The sequence below is a fragment of the Phaenicophaeus curvirostris genome, chromosome 17, assembly GCF_032191515.1.
Source record: "Phaenicophaeus curvirostris isolate KB17595 chromosome 17, BPBGC_Pcur_1.0, whole genome shotgun sequence".
Classification (NCBI taxonomy): Eukaryota; Metazoa; Chordata; class Aves; order Cuculiformes; family Cuculidae; genus Phaenicophaeus; species Phaenicophaeus curvirostris.
The window spans coordinates 834,260-856,031 of record NC_091408.1 but is presented as its reverse complement, the minus strand read 5'-3'; the positions used below and the strand labels follow the sequence as shown (position 1 = coordinate 856,031).

At 53.2% G+C, this 21,772-nt stretch overlaps 1 protein-coding gene across 1 annotated transcript; it reads left to right on the top strand.

Annotated features, from left to right (window-relative positions):
• The first annotated feature begins 5,216 nt into the window (after positions 1–5,216).
• On the top strand, positions 5,217–19,587 carry LRRC75B (leucine rich repeat containing 75B). The gene is made up of 4 exons (XM_069871241.1): positions 5,217–5,417; positions 9,253–9,381; positions 12,003–12,115; positions 18,335–19,587. Exons 1-4 carry the CDS (start codon positions 5,217–5,219, stop codon positions 18,855–18,857), a joined length of 966 nt encoding a protein of 321 aa, XP_069727342.1. The 3' UTR covers positions 18,858–19,587.
• Positions 19,588–21,772: the final 2,185 nt, after the last annotated feature.

Below are 21,772 nucleotides of genomic sequence, written 5' to 3'. Positions count from 1 at the left end.
CGGGGTGAGCAGCGAGCTGTGTGCACCGGGCACAAGTGGCACACAGGGGCATTAGCCAAACCAAACCTGAACCTGGCGAAACCCAGAAGAGCCTTTGTGCTGAGCAGCTCGGCAGTGCCAGGTATTAATAACATAGGCACGGCTCAGGGGCAAAGCTTGTTTGCTGAAGGGAGCGGCACTGGATAGGCTGCGCCACAGCCTCCTGGAAAAGATCGAGGTGGGCAGCACTTTCCTGCTGTGCCTGCTGCTCATGGCACTGCCCTGTGGCTGAAGTGGGTCTGGGGATCACCAGAATGAAAATCCACAGTCGAAATTCCTCAGGGCATCTGAGGTGAGAGAGAAAACAGAAATCAGATGCCAGAGTGGAATACCCAAATCCATCAATGGTTTAAAGAGAGCAATGGGTCCATGCGGCTCAGCGGCTGGAGGGGTGACACTGGTGACCAGGGCACAAGCTGAAGGACATCGATGACAGCTCCAGGGTCAGCTCCAGCCCAGTGTCCAGTGGCTGCACAGGCAGCACAGAACAGCCGGAGAGGTCCTGCAATACTGAGCTTTCACCAACACACTTGGAGACCTGCTTGCCATCACCCATTGAAGGCTGACTGCTGGGTCACTGGCTCTGAAAGCTTCCCAGGCAGAGGAGGAAATGCTTCAGAGACGGCTTTTATGCTCCAATTGCCACTTCAAGCCATGCTTCTTGTACTTATCTACTACTCTTTAAGCACTTGGGGTATTTTTAGCTGAGAAATGTCTTTCTACCTTTGGATACAGATGGAGAAGAACTAGTCAAGCTGGAAAGAAATGTTTAAAAAGCGCTGAGGTCTTTGGAGACATGAAAGTCTTAGTCAGTGGTGTCATCCTCCTCAGCAGGAGGATATTTCATGTGTCATCCTGATGGCTGGACTCACTTCAAACTGCCAAAGCTTCCCATGAAGATGCCACTCAAACAGCTGCCAGCGTTTTCACACACTGTGCTTGCTCCGATTGGACACCTCGGTCCGGCTGTCTGGCTGCCCATGCCTGGTCCACGTCCTGCCCCGGAGACCTGTGGTTGCTCTCAGCGGTTTAGCACTGCTGCTAAGATGCTTAGAGCTAATATAATCTTTGCACTTAGCGGTTTCAAGCTCCAAAAGAAGCTTAGCAGCACCAGGTGCTGCCTTCAGCCTCCCTGATATGGGCTTGAGATGGTTTAACCCTTTTATGAAGCTGTAGCTCCAGCCCATAGCTTTAAACTGTGGAGGACACTTCTAAGTCAGGTTTTATAAAAGCTTTAGACATATTTTTTTTGAGGCACACACAAAGAAAGGGATCCCAGAAGGACATATTATAAGATCAGACGTTTCTGCCTCTTAAAGTTTGGAAATGTGAGAGCCCCATGGCTGCATTTGCTTTGTTTTTTTCCTTCACTGCCCCCTTCTACAGGCTGACCGAAAGCAGAAGGTGTTACAAAGGCTGCTGCAGCAGTTCAGCACGAGACTGGGTGTCCAAACCTCAAGGTACTCAGGCTCACAGTCTGGCTTAATTCAATCAAGATCAAATTTATCTAAATGAAATGAGTGCAGCACGCTCCCAGAATGGAGGTAACACGAATCCCCCATATTCCTCAGATACCTCATCAACGAATCACTAAGGCAGTGGAAGCTCAGAACTCTCCTGCGCTAAGAAGTCAAGTTAATCCATGCGTCACTGGAGCGGAGCGGGGACCTTCCCTGTGCTTGCAGCAACATTGTCCAATTTAACTGTGACCACAAGATCACGAGTTGTTAAGATTCTCTCTGCAGGCAATGTACAACCCCACAAATCTGCTTTTATGGGCCCTGCTGGAACCTCATTAATCTGCCTAATAATGAGCAGACCAGAGCCCATCATTGCTTAGCAGAACCCTGTCATTTTTAAAACAGATGCATGCCTCGGACTCAAACACCGAGCGGCCTCAGGGGCTGCAAGGAGAGCCTCAGCTGCAAGAGGTAAAAGGTTTAAGGCCTGATTAATATTACATGGGCTGCTGCTACCATTTCTGCACCGAGTGCAGTCTCAGCAATGCCTGTCTGCGTGCAGTAGCAGCTGCCAGCACCGATGCTGCAGGAACTCCCGGAGACCACAGCCCATCTGATGCCGCATTCGTTTTCTATCACCCCACCTCCACGTACTCTGCGCAACCCTTAAAGGGATTTCTTTTCTGAAGCTTCCCTGTCATGACTTCTCGTGGTCAGTGCTGCTTTGTTCAGGCCAGGGTTTACAGGTGCCTGGGCTGTGAAGCTCCCCACATACATTTCCCCTAGAACAGCCTATGGCAAAACAGCAAGTGCATTTTACCCCAAGGACAATGTTATTAACCCTGGAGCCTGGACCAGCAGTTTGCACGCACATCTCCAGGGTACAGCTCCCTTCCTTGCAGGAGGCTTGGCTTGGAGGGCTCTGCCAACAAGCTCAGAGCCATCAGAAATAACAACTCGGGAGCTGGTGTGCAGGCAAACAAAAGCTGAAGCTGTGAAAATGTGAGGCAGGCAGTGCAGCATCTGGCATCACAGCCTCACCACCGCCTTAATCCTCTCCCTCTTCTTAAATGCTAAATTAATCAATTACATTTCCAGCCCAGCAACAACAGTCAGAAATGTAACCTTCATCATATAGGAGGCAAACATAATTAGGATTGTCATTTGAATCCAGCTTGACCAGCATACAAATCAGAAGAGCCTTTGCGAGCGTGCAGGAGCACGTGTGTGCGCCTGGTTCCTCCCAGGCAGGGGCAATTGGAATTTCAGTCACACCACGGGGCATTCTGAGGAAAAGGGCAGCAGCACAAACTCCGGCTGCAGCAATCCAGCTCTGCAGGGAGTGGCACTGAGCACCACTCAGACATAGCAGAGGCTCCTTATACCCTGCAGACTCAAGGCCACCTTCCCGTTGTGTCAGGGAGGAAGCCAGAGCCTCCCCAGCCACAGCGTGTGAGCCTGATCTCCCGGCCCAGCGCTACGCACGCCGCAGCCTGGACAGGGAAGAGATGACACCAAAAAGAGGGACCACAGTGCCAGAGTGAACTTATAAGGATGAACAGTTCCTCTTCAGGAAAACCAAGCAGAGCACTGGTGTTTCTCATTAGCTCATATCATTCACACAGTTGTGGTGTTCCCAGTTCCAAACCACTCAGGCAGGAAACAGCTGAACTGCTCCCACAGCTGTGTGTTTGTTAGGAGGGTTTGATCTGTGGTGTGGTATTTTCCAGTCACACACAGAGGAGAAGGTAACCTGGCAATGGTGCCGTCCTCCAAGCCACTTGCTCGCTTTGGTTCTCCCACTGCCTTGGAACAATGCGCACAGTCTCATCCCCACCTAAGTGCGTCCTTCTCCTGCCTCTCAGAGCTAAACTGGGAGGCAACTGAGCCACACAAAACCATTCTGCTATTAAAGTGACCCTTTGGTTACAAACCCTGATGTTGGTGTTTCTCCTTTTGACAGCACTCACAGAGCAGAGCAGACAGAAGCACGGCTCTCAGCCTAGCCAGCTGCCAGACCACGGGGAGCGGCCACTGCGCAACCCTCCATCAACACCCTCAGCCACCACTCCAGCCAGGCAGCGTTTGTCCTTCCCTTTGCTCCCAGTGACACTCCTCAGCCATTACGCTCACCCCACACAAGCGATTTTATCTTGACCCAGCATCTCTCAAAGCTCTCTGACCAGATCCTGAAGTCCTTACTCAGCACCTGCTCCCTCCAAACGGGATTCACCTGAGTCAGGCTCAGCGCTATCTCAGGATCTGTCGGTGCTTCACTGGAGCAGGGTGGGGAAGAGCAGGGAGGTGGACAGACGGGGCTTTTGTCTATCAAACATAGAGTAAAACCATGAGAAGGGCTATTGGAATTTGACTTACCATGATTAGGGACCCACATACACACCGTAACAAAACTGATGCAGCAGCCAGGCTGCTTTAGAGTCCAGCCCTGTTTCATCCCTGTCTCTTCAAGCCAGACTCGGGTCACCCATAGAGTATTTGAAAGAGACTGCAATGGTGCAGAACATCTCATGCCCCATTCACAGCTCTGAGGGATGCTGAGAAGAAAAAGGAACCTTGCTGGCTCTGTAGAGCAAAGAGCTGTCGCCAGCCCCAACCTCCCAAAGCGAGGACCCAGCGGTGCAGATTCTTCTGTGGCTACGACGTTTGTGTGATGGATGCACACGGCAGCTGGAACCCCAGGCTGCTCTACAGCTGCATCCCCGCACATCACAGCTACCAAACCCCCCTGCTCCTTGTGCGGGACTTGTACCTGGGGTCTCGGGCAGCAGCAAGCCCGCAGCTCCAGCCCACAGGTCAGGCTAAACCACTGGTTAGACTGGGAGCACGATTCGGCCGCCTGCAGACACCCAGGGCCTGGAGATGGAATCCAGGCTTTGTTTTTTCCCACCCTGTTAGATAGCAGTGATTTTATCTGGGGACAAGCATGTGCAAAACTCGCTGCGCACTGCTGGGGAGGGAGGACTCACACGAGGAAAGAGCCTCCCCCCGCGGCAGGTGAGGAACGGAGCCAGCTCCCTGCCCGCTGCAGGTGTCGGGCGGCGAGCAAAATCCTTTGTGGCCTTTGAGGGTTTGCTCGGGGAATCAAACACCGGCCCGAGCTGCGGGGAGCGGTGCGGGCAGCACCGGCTGCTGCGTGTGCCCCGCATCCCGGGCTGAGCCGGCCGGGGAGAGGGGAGACAGGGGGGAGAGGGAATAGGGGGAAAGGGGGAGACGGGGGAAAGGGGGAGATGGGGAGAAAGGGAATAGGGGGAGAGGGAGACAGGGAGAAAGGGAACGGAGGGGGGTAGAGGGGGAGACGGGGAGACGGGGGAGAGGGAATAGCAGGGAGAGGGGGAAACGGGGAGAGGGGGAGACAGGGAATAGGAGGGAGAGGGTGAGTCAGGGAGAAGGGGAACGAGGGGGACGAGAGGGGCACAAGGGGGAGACGGGGAGAAGAGGGGGGAGAGGGGCACAAGGGGGGAAGGGTGGGAGACAGGGAGAAGAGGGACATGGGGGGACAGTGGGGAGAGAAAAAAAGAGGGGAAAAGGGGGAGAGGGAGGAAACGGGGATGACAGGAGAGAGGGAGGAGAGGAGAAAGAGGGGAAGGGGGGGACAGGGGGAGTGGAAGGAGAGCGGAGAAGGTGGGAAAGGGAAGGGAAAGGGAGGAGACGGGGAGGAGCAGAGAGGCAGCAGGCTCCGGGCTGGGCGCAGCGGCGATGGGGTCTCGTCTGAGCCGTCCGAGCAGCCTGGAGGAGGAGGAGGAAGGCTCGGGGGAGCCCGGCCGGCCGCCCGGGGCTCTGCGCAAAGCCTCCCCGGCCCCCTACGAGCGGAGGGTGCGCTGGCTGAGGGAGATCCAGGCCACCCTGCGGGACCGGCAGCGCGACCGAGCCGTCAGCATCCTCCGCCTGCTGCGCAAGGTACCCGGGGATGCGGGGATGCGCGGGGATGCAGGGATGCGCAGGGCTGAGGGGTGCGGGGCTGGGCTTGGGTGTCGCCTTCCACCGCTCCAAGACCACGGGTGCGGTGCAGGCTCTTTGTGCGAGCTGCCCCATCCCTGTCCAGCCTCCCTCCGGCTCGGGGCGGCCGCCCCGAGCCGGAGGGAGGCTGGACAGGGATGGGGTAGCGAGCCCGCTGCCCCCTGTCCCCCTTCCCTGCATCCCAAGGGATGGGGCAGCCATCCCTGGGATGCTCGTGCAGCCGTACTCACAACTTTCAGGGCATTAACAGCCCCATCTCCACTCGTCCCGGGGTTTTACACCCTGTCCAGCAGTGGTGGTCAATGCCCTGTGCGACCATCAAGTTGCATTGAATGCGCAGGACCAAAAATTACGTCTCTACTTGTTGTGTTGGCCGCCCCAGCATTCGCATGAGGATTGGTACCTGCACCACAAACACTCTTCTGGCCATGTGCAGGTAGATAAACCCCCAGTAGCAAGCCTGAATGCGTGCACTGGTATGGCAGACAAGGGTTGTGTAAGATTTTAAAGGCAGTTTTGGAAAGGCAGGATTGCAAGAAGCTTGTGAAGGACAAGAGGCAACCACTCACTTCATGAACACAGCAACGTAACAGGAACAGACTTTTGTAGGGGATGCCAGAGGCCAGAACTACAGAGTGTCATTTTCTATTGTGCTCAGCACCTCTCCTTGACGCTGAAGCCCTGCAATGATCCACAGAGCTCGGAGCTCTCCAGAAGGTCCATCTGTGAGTAGCGAGGGTTTGGATCTAAGTCACAGGGCCATCTGGAATGGAGGGTCGTTTCTAAGCCCTCCTTTCAATGCAGCCTGACAGCTCCTTTCAGGAGCAGTGAAACACTCTGCTTCCCCACATCTACGCTGAGAATTACTGTGTCCTGAGCACTCGCATTATGTCCACTGCCTTTTCACTTCCCCTTGTTATTCCTGGTCTCCATCTCTGCCTGTCCATGTCGGAACAGTGACCCTCTGTTCATCTCCTCGCAGCAGTGTCCTGCAGTCACAACACAGCCTTCCACCGCCAAGACAGATGGAAACTCATCCAACACCACCCCGAAGCCCCTGGTTCACCACGTGCGCAGAGATTCTAGAGACAGAGGGCTACACCACCAACATGTACCATGCTCTCCAACTAAACACAACCGTCAGCCAGGCTGGGTTCACATAATGAGAACCAGTCCTCCTCACATGCCCAGTGGCAGCTTCAAATGGTGCTGCGATCAGCCTTTGTTCTCATTTACAAATTTCCCTCCCTCCTCAACTAAATTCAGCCCTTGGCTTGGTCCCCACCACATCCCTCCTTACACAGACTGGCTTACCTTGGCAGTCACGCACTCTCAGGAGTCAGATTAACGTGTCCCAGGTGAGGGTCTGGTTGTTACCTGTAAAAAGAGAGATATCTTGTTCACTCTGGTGGACGGTGAGGATATTTAACACTGTAGCTCATCACTGCGCCTTGGGCCAGGATGCAAACACCCCAGCAAAGGCAGAGCAGCGGTGGGACCAGAATCGCAGCCGCCTCAAGCGAGCAGACGTGCTCATCCAGACCAGGGGATGCAAGCTAGCAATGCTGCGAGGGAGTCTATCTGCCAGTGGGCTCTGACCTCTGAACTGCTCCTAGGATGTTGCGGATGTGTAATAAAGTAAAGCAAATAAACCAGGCAGAGGCTGATCCACCATCAGCGATACAAGATCCCAGCATTTTGGAAGCCTGCACAGAGAACACCTGCAAACCACCGGATACCCTCGCGTGCGCTTGCTGTGTGCGGGAACACCCAGGCAGCTCCATCGTACCCACCTCGGAAATACCTGCCTGCAGCAGACAGACCAGCTTCCCTGCTGGCCCAAGAGAGCAACGTTCAGCTGAAGCCAGGGGAGACCTTAGACTGAGACCAGCAGAACGTCTGGCACAACTGGATTTCCCTGTGCTGAGACAACGGCCAAGTACAATTTTTAAGATAAGAGCACTGAGCCAACTGCGCTGGCGAGGCTTCCAACGTTCTGCTGTCGGCAGCCACCCTTTAGAGGGTACAGAGTTTTCCAAGAAATGAGAAAGAGAGGGAGGGCAATAAGTAAGGTGAACCAGAAAATGCCACTGGGCTAATAATTTATGGACTCTCAGTGTGGAGCACATATTTACAGCTATATTATTTATGAAACCCTCACAGGCAGGATTTTTAATAGGAATGCAGATTCATCTTAACGGTATAGCTGCAACTGGGGGAGTTTAATTCCTGCTTCGACATCCACTGCTGCGTGCCCAGCCACGCCGTCCTCCCGGCAGCTTCCTTCGTCTGTGCACATTACACTTGGCGTGGGAGGCTCTGTTTCCCTGAAGCCTTATGGTGAAGGGCGATGCTGGCAGGATGCTGTGATGCGCTCCTGGCCCACAGCCAGCTCTGGCTGTCTGTCCTTCAGGACTGATCACTGCTTGGGTTCCTTGGTTGCTTACGGGATCATCTGGGCCTATAAAGCATTTCATTTACTCTCCCTTTCTCCCTGTCACCTAAAGCCAGGGTCTCTTTGGCTTTGTGTTCTTTGCTCAGTCCAAGCATATCTGGAGGAGTCGAGGGTAGATGCAGCCCTGGCTTTGATTGCTACTTAGGGTTAGGATCCCACACTCTGCTGGCTATGGCTCCAGCCCTGCTGGCGACACACACCCAGCTCCTTTCCTCTCCGTTTCTCCTTTGCGCTCTCAGTGTGTCTCTCGGCGGATGCTGCCCAAGGCGCACATTCAGTAGAGCAGCATGAACATACAGGGCACCCATTGGCTCACTCATTTCTCCTGGAAGCAGCACACAGAACAGGTATAGGATGTGTTTCCTCCCTCAGCCGAGCCCTCCTTGTCAACTGAACCAAGCCCAGTACTATTCAGATTAGGAAGCTCTTATTTTCTACATTTCTGCCCTCAGGATAGCCTTGCGTATGTGATCTTTGCCAGATACTTGTCTTTTTTCACAGCTCTGCAGTACCTCCTGATTTTAATAACTGTATCACGTATTAGATCTTAGCTTTCCTTATAGCAAGAAACAGCTTAGTTCTTTGCAGTGTCACCCGCCTGGCCCCCAGGGAGGCTCCTTGTTCCCAAGGATGCTTCCAGCATGTCCAAAGGGGCCCCATACCCTGGTCCATGCAGGGAAGTTGCATGGACCGCAGGCGTTCCTCAGGCTCACACTGTCCCCATGTCTGTCATGGGGAGCTACCTTTAAATTCAGCATTACATCCAAAAAACAATATCGCCAGTGCTGAGCGCTTACTGAGGCATTCAAAGTGCAGCTAAACTCATACTGAAGGGCAGGACTTCTGCACAGCCAGACACCTCCAGGGCACGTGGCGGTGTCTAAATACCCGAGAAAGGCTTGATTCCTCCAGAAAAGCTGAGATGGGAGAAGCAGGTTTAGAGCCAGCCTTCTTGCTCGGCTGCCTCAGCAGATTCACACGTAGAAGCTGACAAAATTGAGTTTCCCTGGAGCTAATTCTTTCTGGGCTCCAGCCAGCCTGGAAATGATACCACTCTTGCCTTCCTGCGGTAGGTGAGAAACAAGATGGCCAGTCCCCAGGCGGAGGAGCTCAGCTCAGTGCTGCATCTCATTCAGTGCTCAGGCTGTCCACATCCCCATCACTGCAATGCTGGGTCAGACGCAGCTCCTTCAGCTTTGCTGGACAGTTTCCTTTATTGAGCCACCACCCGGCACCATCGCATTTACTCTCTGGTTTCAAAACCTATTGTGGTTATAGCTCCAAGGCAGCCTGTGCATCTGACTGACTGATTTCTTGCAGGACCTCGGACTGGAAGGAACATTCCTCAATGAAGTGCTCTACAAAAATGCAACGTTCCTCAACTTGGTGGATCCCATCTCCCATGACTTGCTGATGAGCCTCGCTAGAGATCTGCAGTGTCCCAAAAAGGTGAACTCTTCCCTCCGCTCCGGGAATTCTCTGCGACAGAGCACTGATGCAGAGAGCGCTCTACTGGGGTGGCTGGTGCTCGGCAGAGCTCTGCAGTCCTTCACAACCAGCCAGCATGTGCCCTTGCAGTGGCAGCATAGAGATTGTTGTGCATATTTCTATAGAAATCAGTTAAAACTACCTAGAATGGGAGTGCAGCTGAAGGAGGGGGTGGTTACGCGCACAGAAATCAGATTTACTTTTGTGCCAACAGTAAACTTGATGACAGAGTGCAGGGCAGATAAAGATACATGTGGCGGCTGGTGGTGCCCTAATCCCTGGAGTGCACAGAGGTGCAAAGCAGCTTGTGGGGCTGCAGACGGGAGCAGAGATCTCTGTGCCTCTGCCCAGCCTGATGCCTCTGCGGGTGGAGGAAAAGCTTTCTCTTCCCTAGCCTTTTGCCACATGCAACTACCTTAACCCAGCATTACACACACACCCCATAACCCCCCTGAGCTCAGAGTAAAGGACGGTGCCGAATCTGTATTGCAACTCAGGGTTCAAGAAGCAAGTGTGTTACGTGCACAGTGTCCCTGCCGTGCTCCAGCACTTCAGAGAATGAGCAGAGCAGAGACAAAGAACAGCAAGGCTGAGTGCAGCCAAACATCACGGATACCCTCACCCCGCTGCAGCGCCAGCATCTACCTCTGTTACCCTTTGCCACCACAAGCACTCGGATTTGCAATACATCCATTTGCTCATCAGCCTTGGCAAGCATCATGTTGGCTTTAGATGGAGAGCGAGAGAGCAAATTTCTGTATTCAAGGGGAGGTATTAAGTACCCACAGCTCCGAGCAAACAGCAGCACCCCAGGGAATACACTGAATGCCTGGCAGAGATCCGTGGTGTTTATAACCTTATTGTGCCATCTCTTGAGGCTCCCTGATAACAATTAACCAGTCAGGTCTCCACAGACAAACCACACTGAGCCAAAGTTTAATCATCACTGGGCTGCAATACAGCCTGAGAGGAAAAGAAATCAAGCCTGAGAGGAAAAGAAATAAAATATCTTTTCTAGTGTAATTTTCATGCAAATTTTAGAAGCACCTGCAGAGGAAGGGGGTGGGTGGTAGCAGTAACCGCTGAACCATCCTTCCCTTTACCTCGTCTCCATCCTGGTGCTGGGCAGTGCCCTTCAGGGGAGGCAGGAGGGGACATTCCCCTGCTCCAGTACCCAGCAGATAACTCGCTGTGATGTTTATATACCTGCATACACCACCCCCGTCTGCACATGCTTGTCTGCTATATAGATCAGGTTTTCGCTGTTCCTAAGGAAGACATTGAGTACCTGAGCTGCCCCGCAAAGCCAACAGGAGTTTAATGAAGGGGTTGGAGAGACGCAGTCCCCTGCAGCACCAGCACCCTTCCCAGCCCAAGAATGAGCAGACCACGTCCCCTCGCCGCCCTGGCCAAGCATCTGGTGGGTGATAACTGCATTACAGGCAGGCAGGCCGAGCACAATCCCCAGCCTGTCAGTGGAAATTAAATCAGTGAGGATATGGGAAGAAACAGGAGGGTAATTCTCAGCTGTGAGCCAACAAACACTTGCAGAGCATTGTGCCAGCTTCTGTGCTGAAGCCCAGTATGCATATGCACCCCCTTGGAAGGGTTTGTGGTTGTGGGTGACAGTGGGGTGCAGCAGCAGCCCTGCAGCACAGTAGTAGTGCCCTGACCCAAGGACACGGGCCAGTGCCCATGGGGCTCCTAGGGAGCTGGGACACAGATCAGAGTGTGCTCAGCTGAGCCCCGAGGCTGGGATCCCCCTGGAGTTGGCACAGCAGAGCAGGCACACGCTGGCAGCGCATCCCCAGGGAGCGCGGCCGATTCAGTGCCTGCTGAGCACCGTGCAGCTGTTGGCCCCCAGCACAGCACTTCACCTGCCGGCAATAATGAATAAATTAACATCTTCCGACAGCTTTACTGTGTGTTTACCTATTGAATCCGTAAATGCATACATTACAGCACGGCTGGAGCTCTGAGGAGTGGGAATGCAGGTGTTTGTCAGCATTTGGAAAATAAGCTAGAGGAGGCAGAAATCCCTGCCTTCAGCAGCTGCCGTTGCCATTCTGCCTCGCTAGGGGAGAGAGGTGCTGTTTGAAGCCGTGGCGATAGAGAACGTGGGCAAGAAATAGACCCAGGAAGGGGCAACCATCCTGGTGCCATCTTTTCCTAATGACTTACTGCAGAGACTGGCGCCCTTCTCGCATCGTCAGCCACCTCTGCCTTCCTGGCTGTTGCCTGGCCTAAAGCCAGATCCCCTGCCACAACTCTAGAAAAGAATCCCCCCCCGCTCTTCTGGGCTCCACTTGCTTCTGGGTAGGGTGGGAGGTCGCAGCTCTACTCTGGGCAGGAACATGCAGGCTGGGATCCTTCATGGAGTGTGAAGCTCCTCCTCCACCCCAGGAGGAGATGGTGTGTGGCAGAGGCACCCTGGGCCTTCTCGCTATTCCCCTTTCATCCTCTCTTCATCTCCTCCCTTACAAACATGTCCCTGCTCCACTACCACCTCCATTCCTTTCCCATCTTCCCTTGCCTGCTGTTCTGTGGTGCAGGCAGAGTCCAAGCTGTCCGTTTGCTTGCAGGAGTACGATCCCTGGAAATCCTCAGACAGGATCTGCAGGCAGCTGATCTACCACCTGACCCCTCACTCGAAATGGCACCGGCACGGCATGCCCCGGAGGAAGACCCAAGCGTGGTGAGCAGCCCGGCGGGGGCAGCGGGGATGGGCAGGGAGGGGGGCCTGCCAGGAGAAGCCCTGCTGCAGCCCAGCACCTCCCAGCCTGCCACTGCTTCTCGGAGAAAGGCAGGACTGAAAACCCGCACAGCAGCCACTGCTCAGTCTTAGAAAACCTCAGCCGAATGGCGCAGGGTCAGTACCAACAACCTCACCCAATGAACCTCGCAAGCAGGGTGTTCCTGGCATAGAATAAAACCCAGTTTCTCCCACCGTGACTGGCTGTGGAAGAGCAAAGGCAGTTGTATGCGTGGAGTTAATAACTCTCAACTGCACACATCTGGGCTTTCCTTTTCATAAGTCTCACCACGGTTTTATTTTGCTCATCCAAGTGAATTTCATCTTGGCTAATCCAAAGCTGGGTGGAGAATAGAGATCCCTTCTGTGCTCATTGCTCTGTTTCTCGCTTATTAATGTGTATTGCTCAGACATTGCAGCATTAGATTAGCTTTTAAAATGCAGTGAAGGCACTTGTGTCTAGAAGACCACAAGAAAACAGCTCTAAAGGGCTTTTTTTTTTTCCCTTGAAAACCTCACTCAGGGCTGCAGATGACAGCTCTGGCAGATTAGATCCCAACCTTCATATGCCATGAGGTGAATGTTAACTACAGCTTCACGTCGCCCTTATGCAACAGGGTAGACAGGCACCATCATTCCTGCTTTAGAGATAAGAGCCAAGTTAGAGAGTACGAGCCCGTTAACTAAAGCCACATGGTAACAGTCGTACGGAGTACAGGAACTGCCCCACACAACGTTCTCAAGAAGCTGCTGCTCATAGAGATGTCAGCTGGACAGACGTGAACTCCCCTCCCCTCGTCTCACAGCACAGAAACCCAAACACTGCCCATGAGCGGGGTTCCGAGCAGCATCGAGGCAGCTGCCCCTGCAAAGGGTCACCCAGCAGCTTGGCACTGCCCTGTCACGCAGCAGAAGAGAAAATCCAAGACTGCTAGGCAGGAGAATCGGGACACCGATAGAGACCGTGAGTGCACTAAGGGAGGCTGGGTGGCAGATGGTAGATAAAGAATCAGCAGAGACCTCGTGCTTTGATGATTCTTACACAGTTGAAGGTCTCGCGTAGGCCGGTAGGTGATGTTTACAGTGAGGAGATAGCATTAGTCCCTGCTTTGCTAGGAGAGACCTAAATAACGAGAGGAAACAACCAGAGGTCTTGGATAGATGTGGTGGTAGCAGGAGGAAGGCCAAGGGCTCACAGCTCTCTTGAGCACCTTCCAGGAGAGAGTGAAGATGACAGCAGAGCCAGAGGTGCTCAGCTGCACCCTTGGGCAGAGGGAGAGCAGTGGGAGCAAAGCTGCCTCTGCGCTCCCTTCTCTCCACAGCGAGGCACGGGTGATCAGAAGGGCTTGGGTGCAAGGCTGGAGACATGACTAAGGGACCGCTCTCAGAAGTGGCCTGTTTGCGCACTGCCTCCCATCCTTACAGAGGTGCTTGGCTGAGCCTCAGAGCGGCTCGCGCTGAGTTAGTCCAGGTCGGTGCTTTTGAGGCTTCCCTTTCCTTTATCATCACCATAGGCAGCTAAAGCATGCCCATGCCACGGGGTAGCAAAGCAAGCAGATTATGCTAAGCAGGCAATTAAAAAGCCTGGAGTCCATCCCCTAAATCACGGCTCAAAGCAGAAAAGCCATCCAAGTATGCCTGTCACAAGGAAGAGCAGCCAAGAGATACCCAACTCATGGCTGATTAACCACTACTGGCAGTGCCTGTTAATGAAGGAGGGAACGCACAGTGTTGGGAGGGTCTGGCATTTGTCTCCAAATGTGACTTTTTCCCAATGATAAAGAAAAATAAGAGGGAGAGGTGGGAGAAAGCTGGTAAATCCCTAGAGAAACCCCAACATTCTTAAGCTGAACAAGCTCCTCCAAACCCCACAAAGCTACCAAGAGGTCAGGCAGTGCTGTGGCTGCTGCAAATCCCACCAGAGCAACAACTGGGCCATTACACCCCTTCCCTGCAAGCACCAACAAATTTAGCTGATGAAGAAGGAATTGAAGGGATTCAGTGCTAAGCAAGCGTGCTGAGCTCTCAGCTTCATGGACATAAGGACTGGGGACTGCTGGCTAGTGCCCGCTGGAGGCTGGAGCTGGCACCTAGGGAAGAGGCAAGCAGGAGAAAGGGCAGACTCCAAGACGGGAGTCGGGAATGATGAAAGGAACAACTTGTTTCACAAGGGAGAAAAGGAGGCGTACCTAGAAGAGCTCTCATCCCCAGGGAGGGCTGGGCTAGGTTTGCAAGCACAGTGCTGATCTCTCATATGCAGGAGGGTAGGGAGGTAATATTCATCCCTGGATACCGCATCTAGTGCCGAGCAGGCAGTGGGGGACAGGCTGCTGGCAGCCCTTCTTGCTCAAAGTTTCTCATTTGGAGCCATTTCTCCAACATCTGAGGGAATAGGGGGTTATTTCCACTCTAAGCTTGCTGCACACAATACAAACAGTCTGCTTCCCTGCATCCAGGTCCAGATCCTTGTTAGATGCAAATCCCCACAATTATAAATCACACACAGCATCGGTTGTGGCAGCATTAGGTTAATCCAGCCCCTAGTGCTTTGCCATCCTCTGCCCACAAGTCCCATGGGCATCGAGCCACAGCGCTAAGCAGCTGTTTTGTCTCGCATGAAGGGAAAAAGCTTCTGTAGCTGAAGCAATCTTGAAGCCTTTTTTACTTGCAGAAATTAGGGGATAATAGATGACCCGTTTCCCTGGAAATAAGCCTGGCATTTTCTCAGCTGCTGCACAAGTGTCTGAGTGCCTGGTGTCCTCTATCTTGCTGTCCCTCTCCCCCGCCCGCAAGAGAAACAGAACTTAGCAGAGTTCCATAAAAAATACCACGTGTCAGATAATTCAGAGAAAAGCATCTACCCACGTCTCCCTGTCCCTTTCTGACAGCAGATACCGTTACCTCTAATGCAACAGAGGAGAAGGGGTGGGCAGCTATTCTGAGACGGCGTTGGGAGCTACACAGCAACACCAAGGAGAGCTGCCAGGGTTCTCAGCACGCGTGGGGCATCAGATCTCAAGCTTCAGTACTCACCAGAGAGCCAAGGGCCTGGCTGCAGCACTAGGGACTATGTCCACCAGGGAGAGGCTTCTACAGACACAGCCCTACAAGAAGCGTTTTTATAGGCAAGAGAACAACTTAAACGCAGGAGGAGCCCACAGTGCTGAGACAGGAGGCCCAGAGTTTCTCTGGCAGGTACAGCAATGAGGGCAAAAGGAAGCAGCAAAAATACAGGAAAGGAAAGAAAAACAAGCCAGCAAAGAAGGGAGGGAGGGCTGGCTCTGGTACAGGACAGGAGGGTTTAAGCACATTCAGCCAGGAGCAGTCCAGTCTGGACAATCAATTATGGGAAGATAATTTGTCTGCTTGATTAAAGCCTCCTTGGGGCATTGGCTTGTTGCTGGGGAGAGCAGCAGAAGGTGCCTGCTCCATGACTTATCGCTGCAGTCCCTGCACAGCAGGCACAGCAGGCGGGTGTTACTTGGCAGGCAGAGACAGCCAAGAGCGTTGGTTCCATCCTTCCGACAGCGCCCCTCACCTATCGCTGTTGGCACTCGGAGCCGGGTCACCCAAAAGGGAGCCCTGAGAGCTATTCAGACCGGACCCCCGTTAAGAAAGCTGCTGCTGCAGCAGGAAAACCAGCACCTGAATGCTGAGGCCCGGCAGAGGGAGCGGTGCCGGCTCAGACATGCCCTCCAGTGGTCCCCATCCCCGCACCGAACTGGGAGCACTAACGCTTGTTCCTTTAGCTTCACAAGAGGAAGGTCAGAGAAGGCTTTGCGGGGGCTCGGACAAGGCTTGGGGCAGGGTCGGGGACGCCGACAGTGCTGAGGAGGGGAATTTCGAGGAGCCACAGGCTGCGTTTGCACAAATGAGGCACTGAAGTAGTTACAGGCTTGCTTCTGTGCTCTTCTGTCCTGTATCCCCCCGTCCCCAACAAGGTCTTACTCTAACCCGCCACAGGCCAGAGGAGGCTCCCATCTCACCTCTTGCACCAGCCCCTGCTGGACATGGGGAACTCTCTCCCTTGCGCATCAGGTTCACTCTCGAGGTTCATTTCTCCCTGCTGAATCCAACCAATATAAACACACACCTCCACCAAGCGTTTGATGCTCAGTTTTTCTGGAACAAGTAGCCCGTATCAAACACCCAGATAAGCATCTAGTGGAGGCAAAGGGATAATGTCGTGCCAGGGGAGAGCTGATGCTCCTCCAGCCCCCAGGCCCAGTCCCTGAGAGGTTTCATACAAGTTGAACCCTCTTTTGTGGTAGATCGTGCTGTGCCACTGCCAGCAGCTGGTGACAAGCTGTACATTGTTTTTCCAGGAGAGCTGAAGAAATACAGCCTGTAGGCAGCCTGGGCAGATACCAAGTGCCCCGTGGGTTAGCAGGAAAAGGGAGCCCTGCCCAGTGCCACCCAGAGCGCAGCACGCACCGTTCACAACTCCTACTGCTATCACAGCAGAGAACTGCACCACTGCTACAAGCAAGGCAGTCAATTAATTCTTTACAATCCTGTCTCTGGGACCCTGATATTGGAGAGATACCAAGCGTAACCTTCAGGTGAAGGCCCTCTGGAAACTCACTTGTGTGCTTCCAGACCAGCTACACACCAGTCCATCAGTCTCTGCTACCTGACAGTACAGGGACACGCCGCTCCCCTCGCCCATGCCATGACCCACTGAGGAGCAGTCTGGGTCACTTAGAGTTTAAACATCATCAAGTAATACATAAGGTTCTCTGAAGCCTTTAGGTCTGAATATAATTATTCCAGACTGTTATTAGTTTCAGCTGTGAGAGCTCATTAGCTCAAACACAAGTGTGCGGATACAGCCTCAGCCTCACACAAAGGATTCCCCTTGGAAGCACAAGGACACACACACACACAAGTAACCTGAATAAAGTGCTGCTAAATCCAGAGCAGTGATTTAGGGGTTTGAGAGTTGACAGGGCAGGCCATGAGGTCTTTCCGCTCATAGTCCTACAAGGAAGCACAGCTACGGGTTGGCCAGTTCTGAATGTGTCTGTGAAGGGCTGTTGCCTGCACTGATGCACATTGATTCACTTGCGTTACTTGTGCTCATCAGGGGTTTTTAAGGACTGACATTTCCAGGATGCCATGAACTGCTTGCAGACCCACTGAATACAGGATAAACTACACTAATAGGGGTCCTTCTAGGGCTCCCCAGTCCTTAAAACTACACGTGTCTGAAAGGGCAGTAAGGCTAACATCATTTACACTAAAGGATTGGGTTCTCCCATGTTACACGAACACAGGTTTCTACTCAATCTTGCAAGGTGTCCCACCAGCTCCTATAGTCCCACAGCTCCTACTCCTCATGGTGCTCTCACAAACCCACAGTCCGTCATAAAAATCCACATCTCACTCTTGCATACTCAGCAGCCCCATAGCACAGCTTTGCCTGCTGCACAGCTTGCTTACCTCCTTCTCACTCCGTTTGCCAGGCAGGCAGCAAAAGAAATAGCTGAAACCCTCTCTCGACTCCCTTTAGCATCCCTGTGCCCTCCCTGCCTCCTCACAGCTGCAGCAGATCCCAGATGATCTGCTGACCACAGAGACCCTAACAGGCACCCGCTGGTGCTGCTTACTGCCTAAGTGCTGCTCGGGAAGGCTTTTAAAGGGACATGCAATAAATCTACTGCTGGGGAGCAGTTTGCATATAGAATGTTTTCCTGATAAAATACCCATTTCTCAGCCTTTTAAGGCTGGTTCTCTCTGCAGCACAGTCTGTGTGCAACAGACCTTGGCGTTCACCTGGAGAGATGGCACACAAACAGCCCTCACCCAGTGCAAACCGGTGCTCTTGGAAAGTTTGCTTGCTTTGGCTATTTTTGCTTTCTATGCACGAGCATCTGTGCGTGCCCATCCAGACAAACCCTTTGAAATGTGCTGGTGGAAGACACTTCAGCATGCTGCGTTTAGCCAGTTCTAGCAAAGTTTATGTGTAAGTGCTGAAAACATAAAGGAAAGCCCCTGAGGCACCAAGCAAACCTTGTGCTTATTTCCCCGTGAGCTCCATGAACCCTTTGCTTTATGTTCTTAATGAATTCTCCCTTGCCCCAAGGGCTCTACCATTTGGGTGAGAGATGGGCGAGAGTGGCCCCGTTAACCACGTGTCTCTCTCCCCCTTTCCCTCACCAGCCTGAAGGCCAGCCTGCAGAAGAAGGTGAGCCAGGACTCCATGGATTTGTCAGGGATCCCCCTGACCATGCGGGACGTCCACCGCATGGCCTACTACTTGCAGAACAATGGGGACCACCTCACTTCTATGGATCTGAGCTTCACCGAGCTGAACGACGACATGGTGCGCCTGCTGCTGCCCTTCCTCTGGGCGCTGCCCAAGCTCACTCACCTTTCCCTCAATGGCAACCGACTGACGCGGGCGACCATGAAGGAGCTGACTGACGCCATGAAGGACATGAACAAGTTCCCTTGTCTGGCCTGGGTTGATCTCGGCAACAACGTGGATGTCTCCTCCATGCCACAGCCACTGCTTGTGGGCCTGCGCAAACGCCTCAGCCAGCAGACCACACTGCCTACCATCTACGAGGCGCTTGACTGCGACTCGGAGATCTCCAGCGGGCACGAGGGCAGCCAGCCAGAGGATGAAGCAGCAGCAAGCACCCCGCCACGTGCTTTTTCTCAGCAGAGCTGCGAGAGGTGACTTGACAACAGGCCGGCGCTGGCACACTGAAACCACCCCAAGGAGAAGTCTTGAGTACAAACATCAAGCAAAGGGCCAGCTTTACCGGCTTCCTTTGGCTCTTTTCTCTTGCCTTCCGTGACATCTCCCCCACCTTGCTGTGAGACAAAAGCCTGCCAGCCCCCCACAACGTGCTCCGCTCCCTCCCCTCACTGCCAAACCCATCACCCATGTTCCAGAGAGGAACCAGTGACTTACAGTGAACCTGGTCCCCAGGCAGGGTCTCACTGGAAGACGGGAAAAGACCTGTCGGAGTCAAGAATATCCTCCAGCAGCCATTGGGTTGAGGGAAAGGGATGGGGGGGAACCTAAAACAGAAACAGGCTTGTAGTTTACTTCCTTTCTTCCTTTTCCTATGCACCTTGGAAACCTTGGGACCTGCAGCCTTGAGTGTGAAAGGAGGTACCCCAAGAGCCTAGCTGCTGTGGAGCTTAGTTGAAGGGCTCGGAGGCCAGAGCTGGAGCCCAGCAGTGTGTCTCCCTCTTGTGTCTGGCTCCTTTTGTTTTGTTTTTTTCCTATTGTGTGTTTTGTATTAACGTCTGAACAAAGGGACTTGGTCAGAGACCATTGGATCGCGTAGGCTGGGGCGGACACATGGCTTGGAACTGCAGCATCAGGATATTTGCTGTGTGACCGGGGTGAGAGGGAGGGGAAGGAGGTATGTGTTGGTGGGAGCATGGGGGATGGGATGAGTTGGGGTGGGATGGGAGAAAGGGGGAGCACAGGGAGGGGGAGCAGTATTGTGGATTAGCGGGACTGGTTTCAAAAACTGTGCTTTTGTACTAAAATGACAAGTTCCAAGCGAAATGGAGGAAGAGCAGATGACTCGGCGCATAACTGGGGCCCTAGAGGAGCAAGCAGTGAACGTGCCAGGTGTGGGCACTTTCCAAGCTCAAATGCAAAGCTTTGGCTCCTTGTGGCACATCGCATACCTCATAATATCGCCAGGACGCGAGCAGCTGCATCGCCATTTCCAATGTCCAAAACCCAAACCACTGATGCAATATTCCTGATGTTTTCCACATTGCTCATGCTCTATGTAAATGTAATAAATGGTTCTCTTGGACTTGAGCGTGAAGCACTGCGGAGTCTGAGTATCTGGGTTGTTCACAAATGGAGCCAGCAGCCCAGACGCTGCAAGAATATGGGCCAGGAGCACCTGAGCAGCGTGCGAGAGGAGCAGCAGGTGCCATTCCCATGGGCAGAGGCACATTCCTCTCTGTAAAATCAAACAGAGATGTTCACTTGTAGGCTGCCACCTTTCATGTTGCAAGGTACTGAGGCAAGTAAACTGATCAGACTTCAGCTGATAAGTCAAGTCCTATGAATTATCAGTCCCCACAGGAATTCAGAGAGCAGATATGTTTGTGAAAGAATTAAAATTTAAAGAAAACAGACATTTAAAAAACCCATCTAAATCGTGGCCCTCCTAAATTCACTATGGTAACTTTGCCTTCCTCTGCTGATTCTCTCTGGGAGTCTCAGCCCATGTAAGCAGCTCTCATAAATGAAGCCATACAAATCCTCATGAAATAAATCCCCCTTTTGTGCTTTTGCTGATTTTAAAGGACATTGCACGAAGAAAATCAGTGATGTGTTTCAAGTGATTTATCCCCTTTGGACCAAGAGTGTGAGAGCACTGAAAGGTATCGGTGTCTCTGATCAGCTGCCAAAAGCCCCACATAAATGCAGTCCCTTGGGGGTCACAACCTGACACTGCAAGTGCTGCACCCAGCCCTGTTTGTGCTCTGGTCACTGGAGCAGGACCTCATAACCTTCATGTTATTAACTCGCAAACAGAAGTGTGGTGAAGTTTCTTCCTGGTGACCAAAAAGAGCAGAAGAGACAAGGTAAAGCAAATACAGCCGGGGCCAGGCACTGGGGTGGAAGAGAAAAGGCCCCGAGATAGCCAGGATATGATGGCTGGACAACAGGGTGGGCAACGGGGCGTGCAAACACAGCCAGACCCCAGCTCGAGGTGGGAAGGGAGCATGTGTTCCTGCACAGTTGTCACCCAACCCCACTGTCAGCCCTTCTAGAGAATCTCAGGAAGTGGAGCGATTTCTGTGGCAAAGACTGGGTTTGGGGAGCAGGAGATGGGTTTGCAAAACCAGAGCTGCTCCAGTGGCCATTCCCATTACCGGCAGAAGGGCCATGCTGCTTCTGAAGGTCACCGCCTGATTCTTCTCACTGATCCTTTTTCCCTTCTGTCTGTGGGATCTGTTTCCTCCTGTGCTGTGGAAGAGATGGGATTCATTTTTTTTCTTCCTTGCCTTCTAAAATACCTTTCAGCAAAAACCGAAAAGCATTTCAAATGTCAGCAAGATCTGCTTCAACTCTTACAGTCTAAGCAGAGCAGCACTGTGCCAAGAAGAGAACTCAGGCACGAAGCATTGAAATGAAGGCTTGGAGCCACCTGGTGAGTCAGTGGAATATCTTGAGAGAGGGAGCAGGGGTGCTGAGCTTTCCATCTTTGGCTGCAAGCACTGTCTCTGCAAGGCTCTGCTTCGAGGCATCTTCACAGCTTTTCCATAACGGTGGCCTCCTCCCTGGCACCTCGAGAGGAGGCGGGACACCCCGTCTGCTGCCTGTCACTGAGGCAGCCCCACATCCATTCCACGGGGATCTGTGCAGCCTGTTTCCAGCCCTGCTGAAAGCCGGAGTTTGGTCTGAGCTGTGCTGGTCGGCAGGATGGAGGCAACCCCTTGCTCGCCACAAGTAATTCCTAGCTGCCAGTTGGCAGGTCCAGGAGCTGGAGATGAAGCATGGCTTGAAACAGACCGGTTCAGCCAAGCAGCTGTGTGATCTGCATTTGTTCCTCCATATGCACTTGGATGCTTTGCCACTGAAACCTCCCCATGGAAGACTGGTTGTGA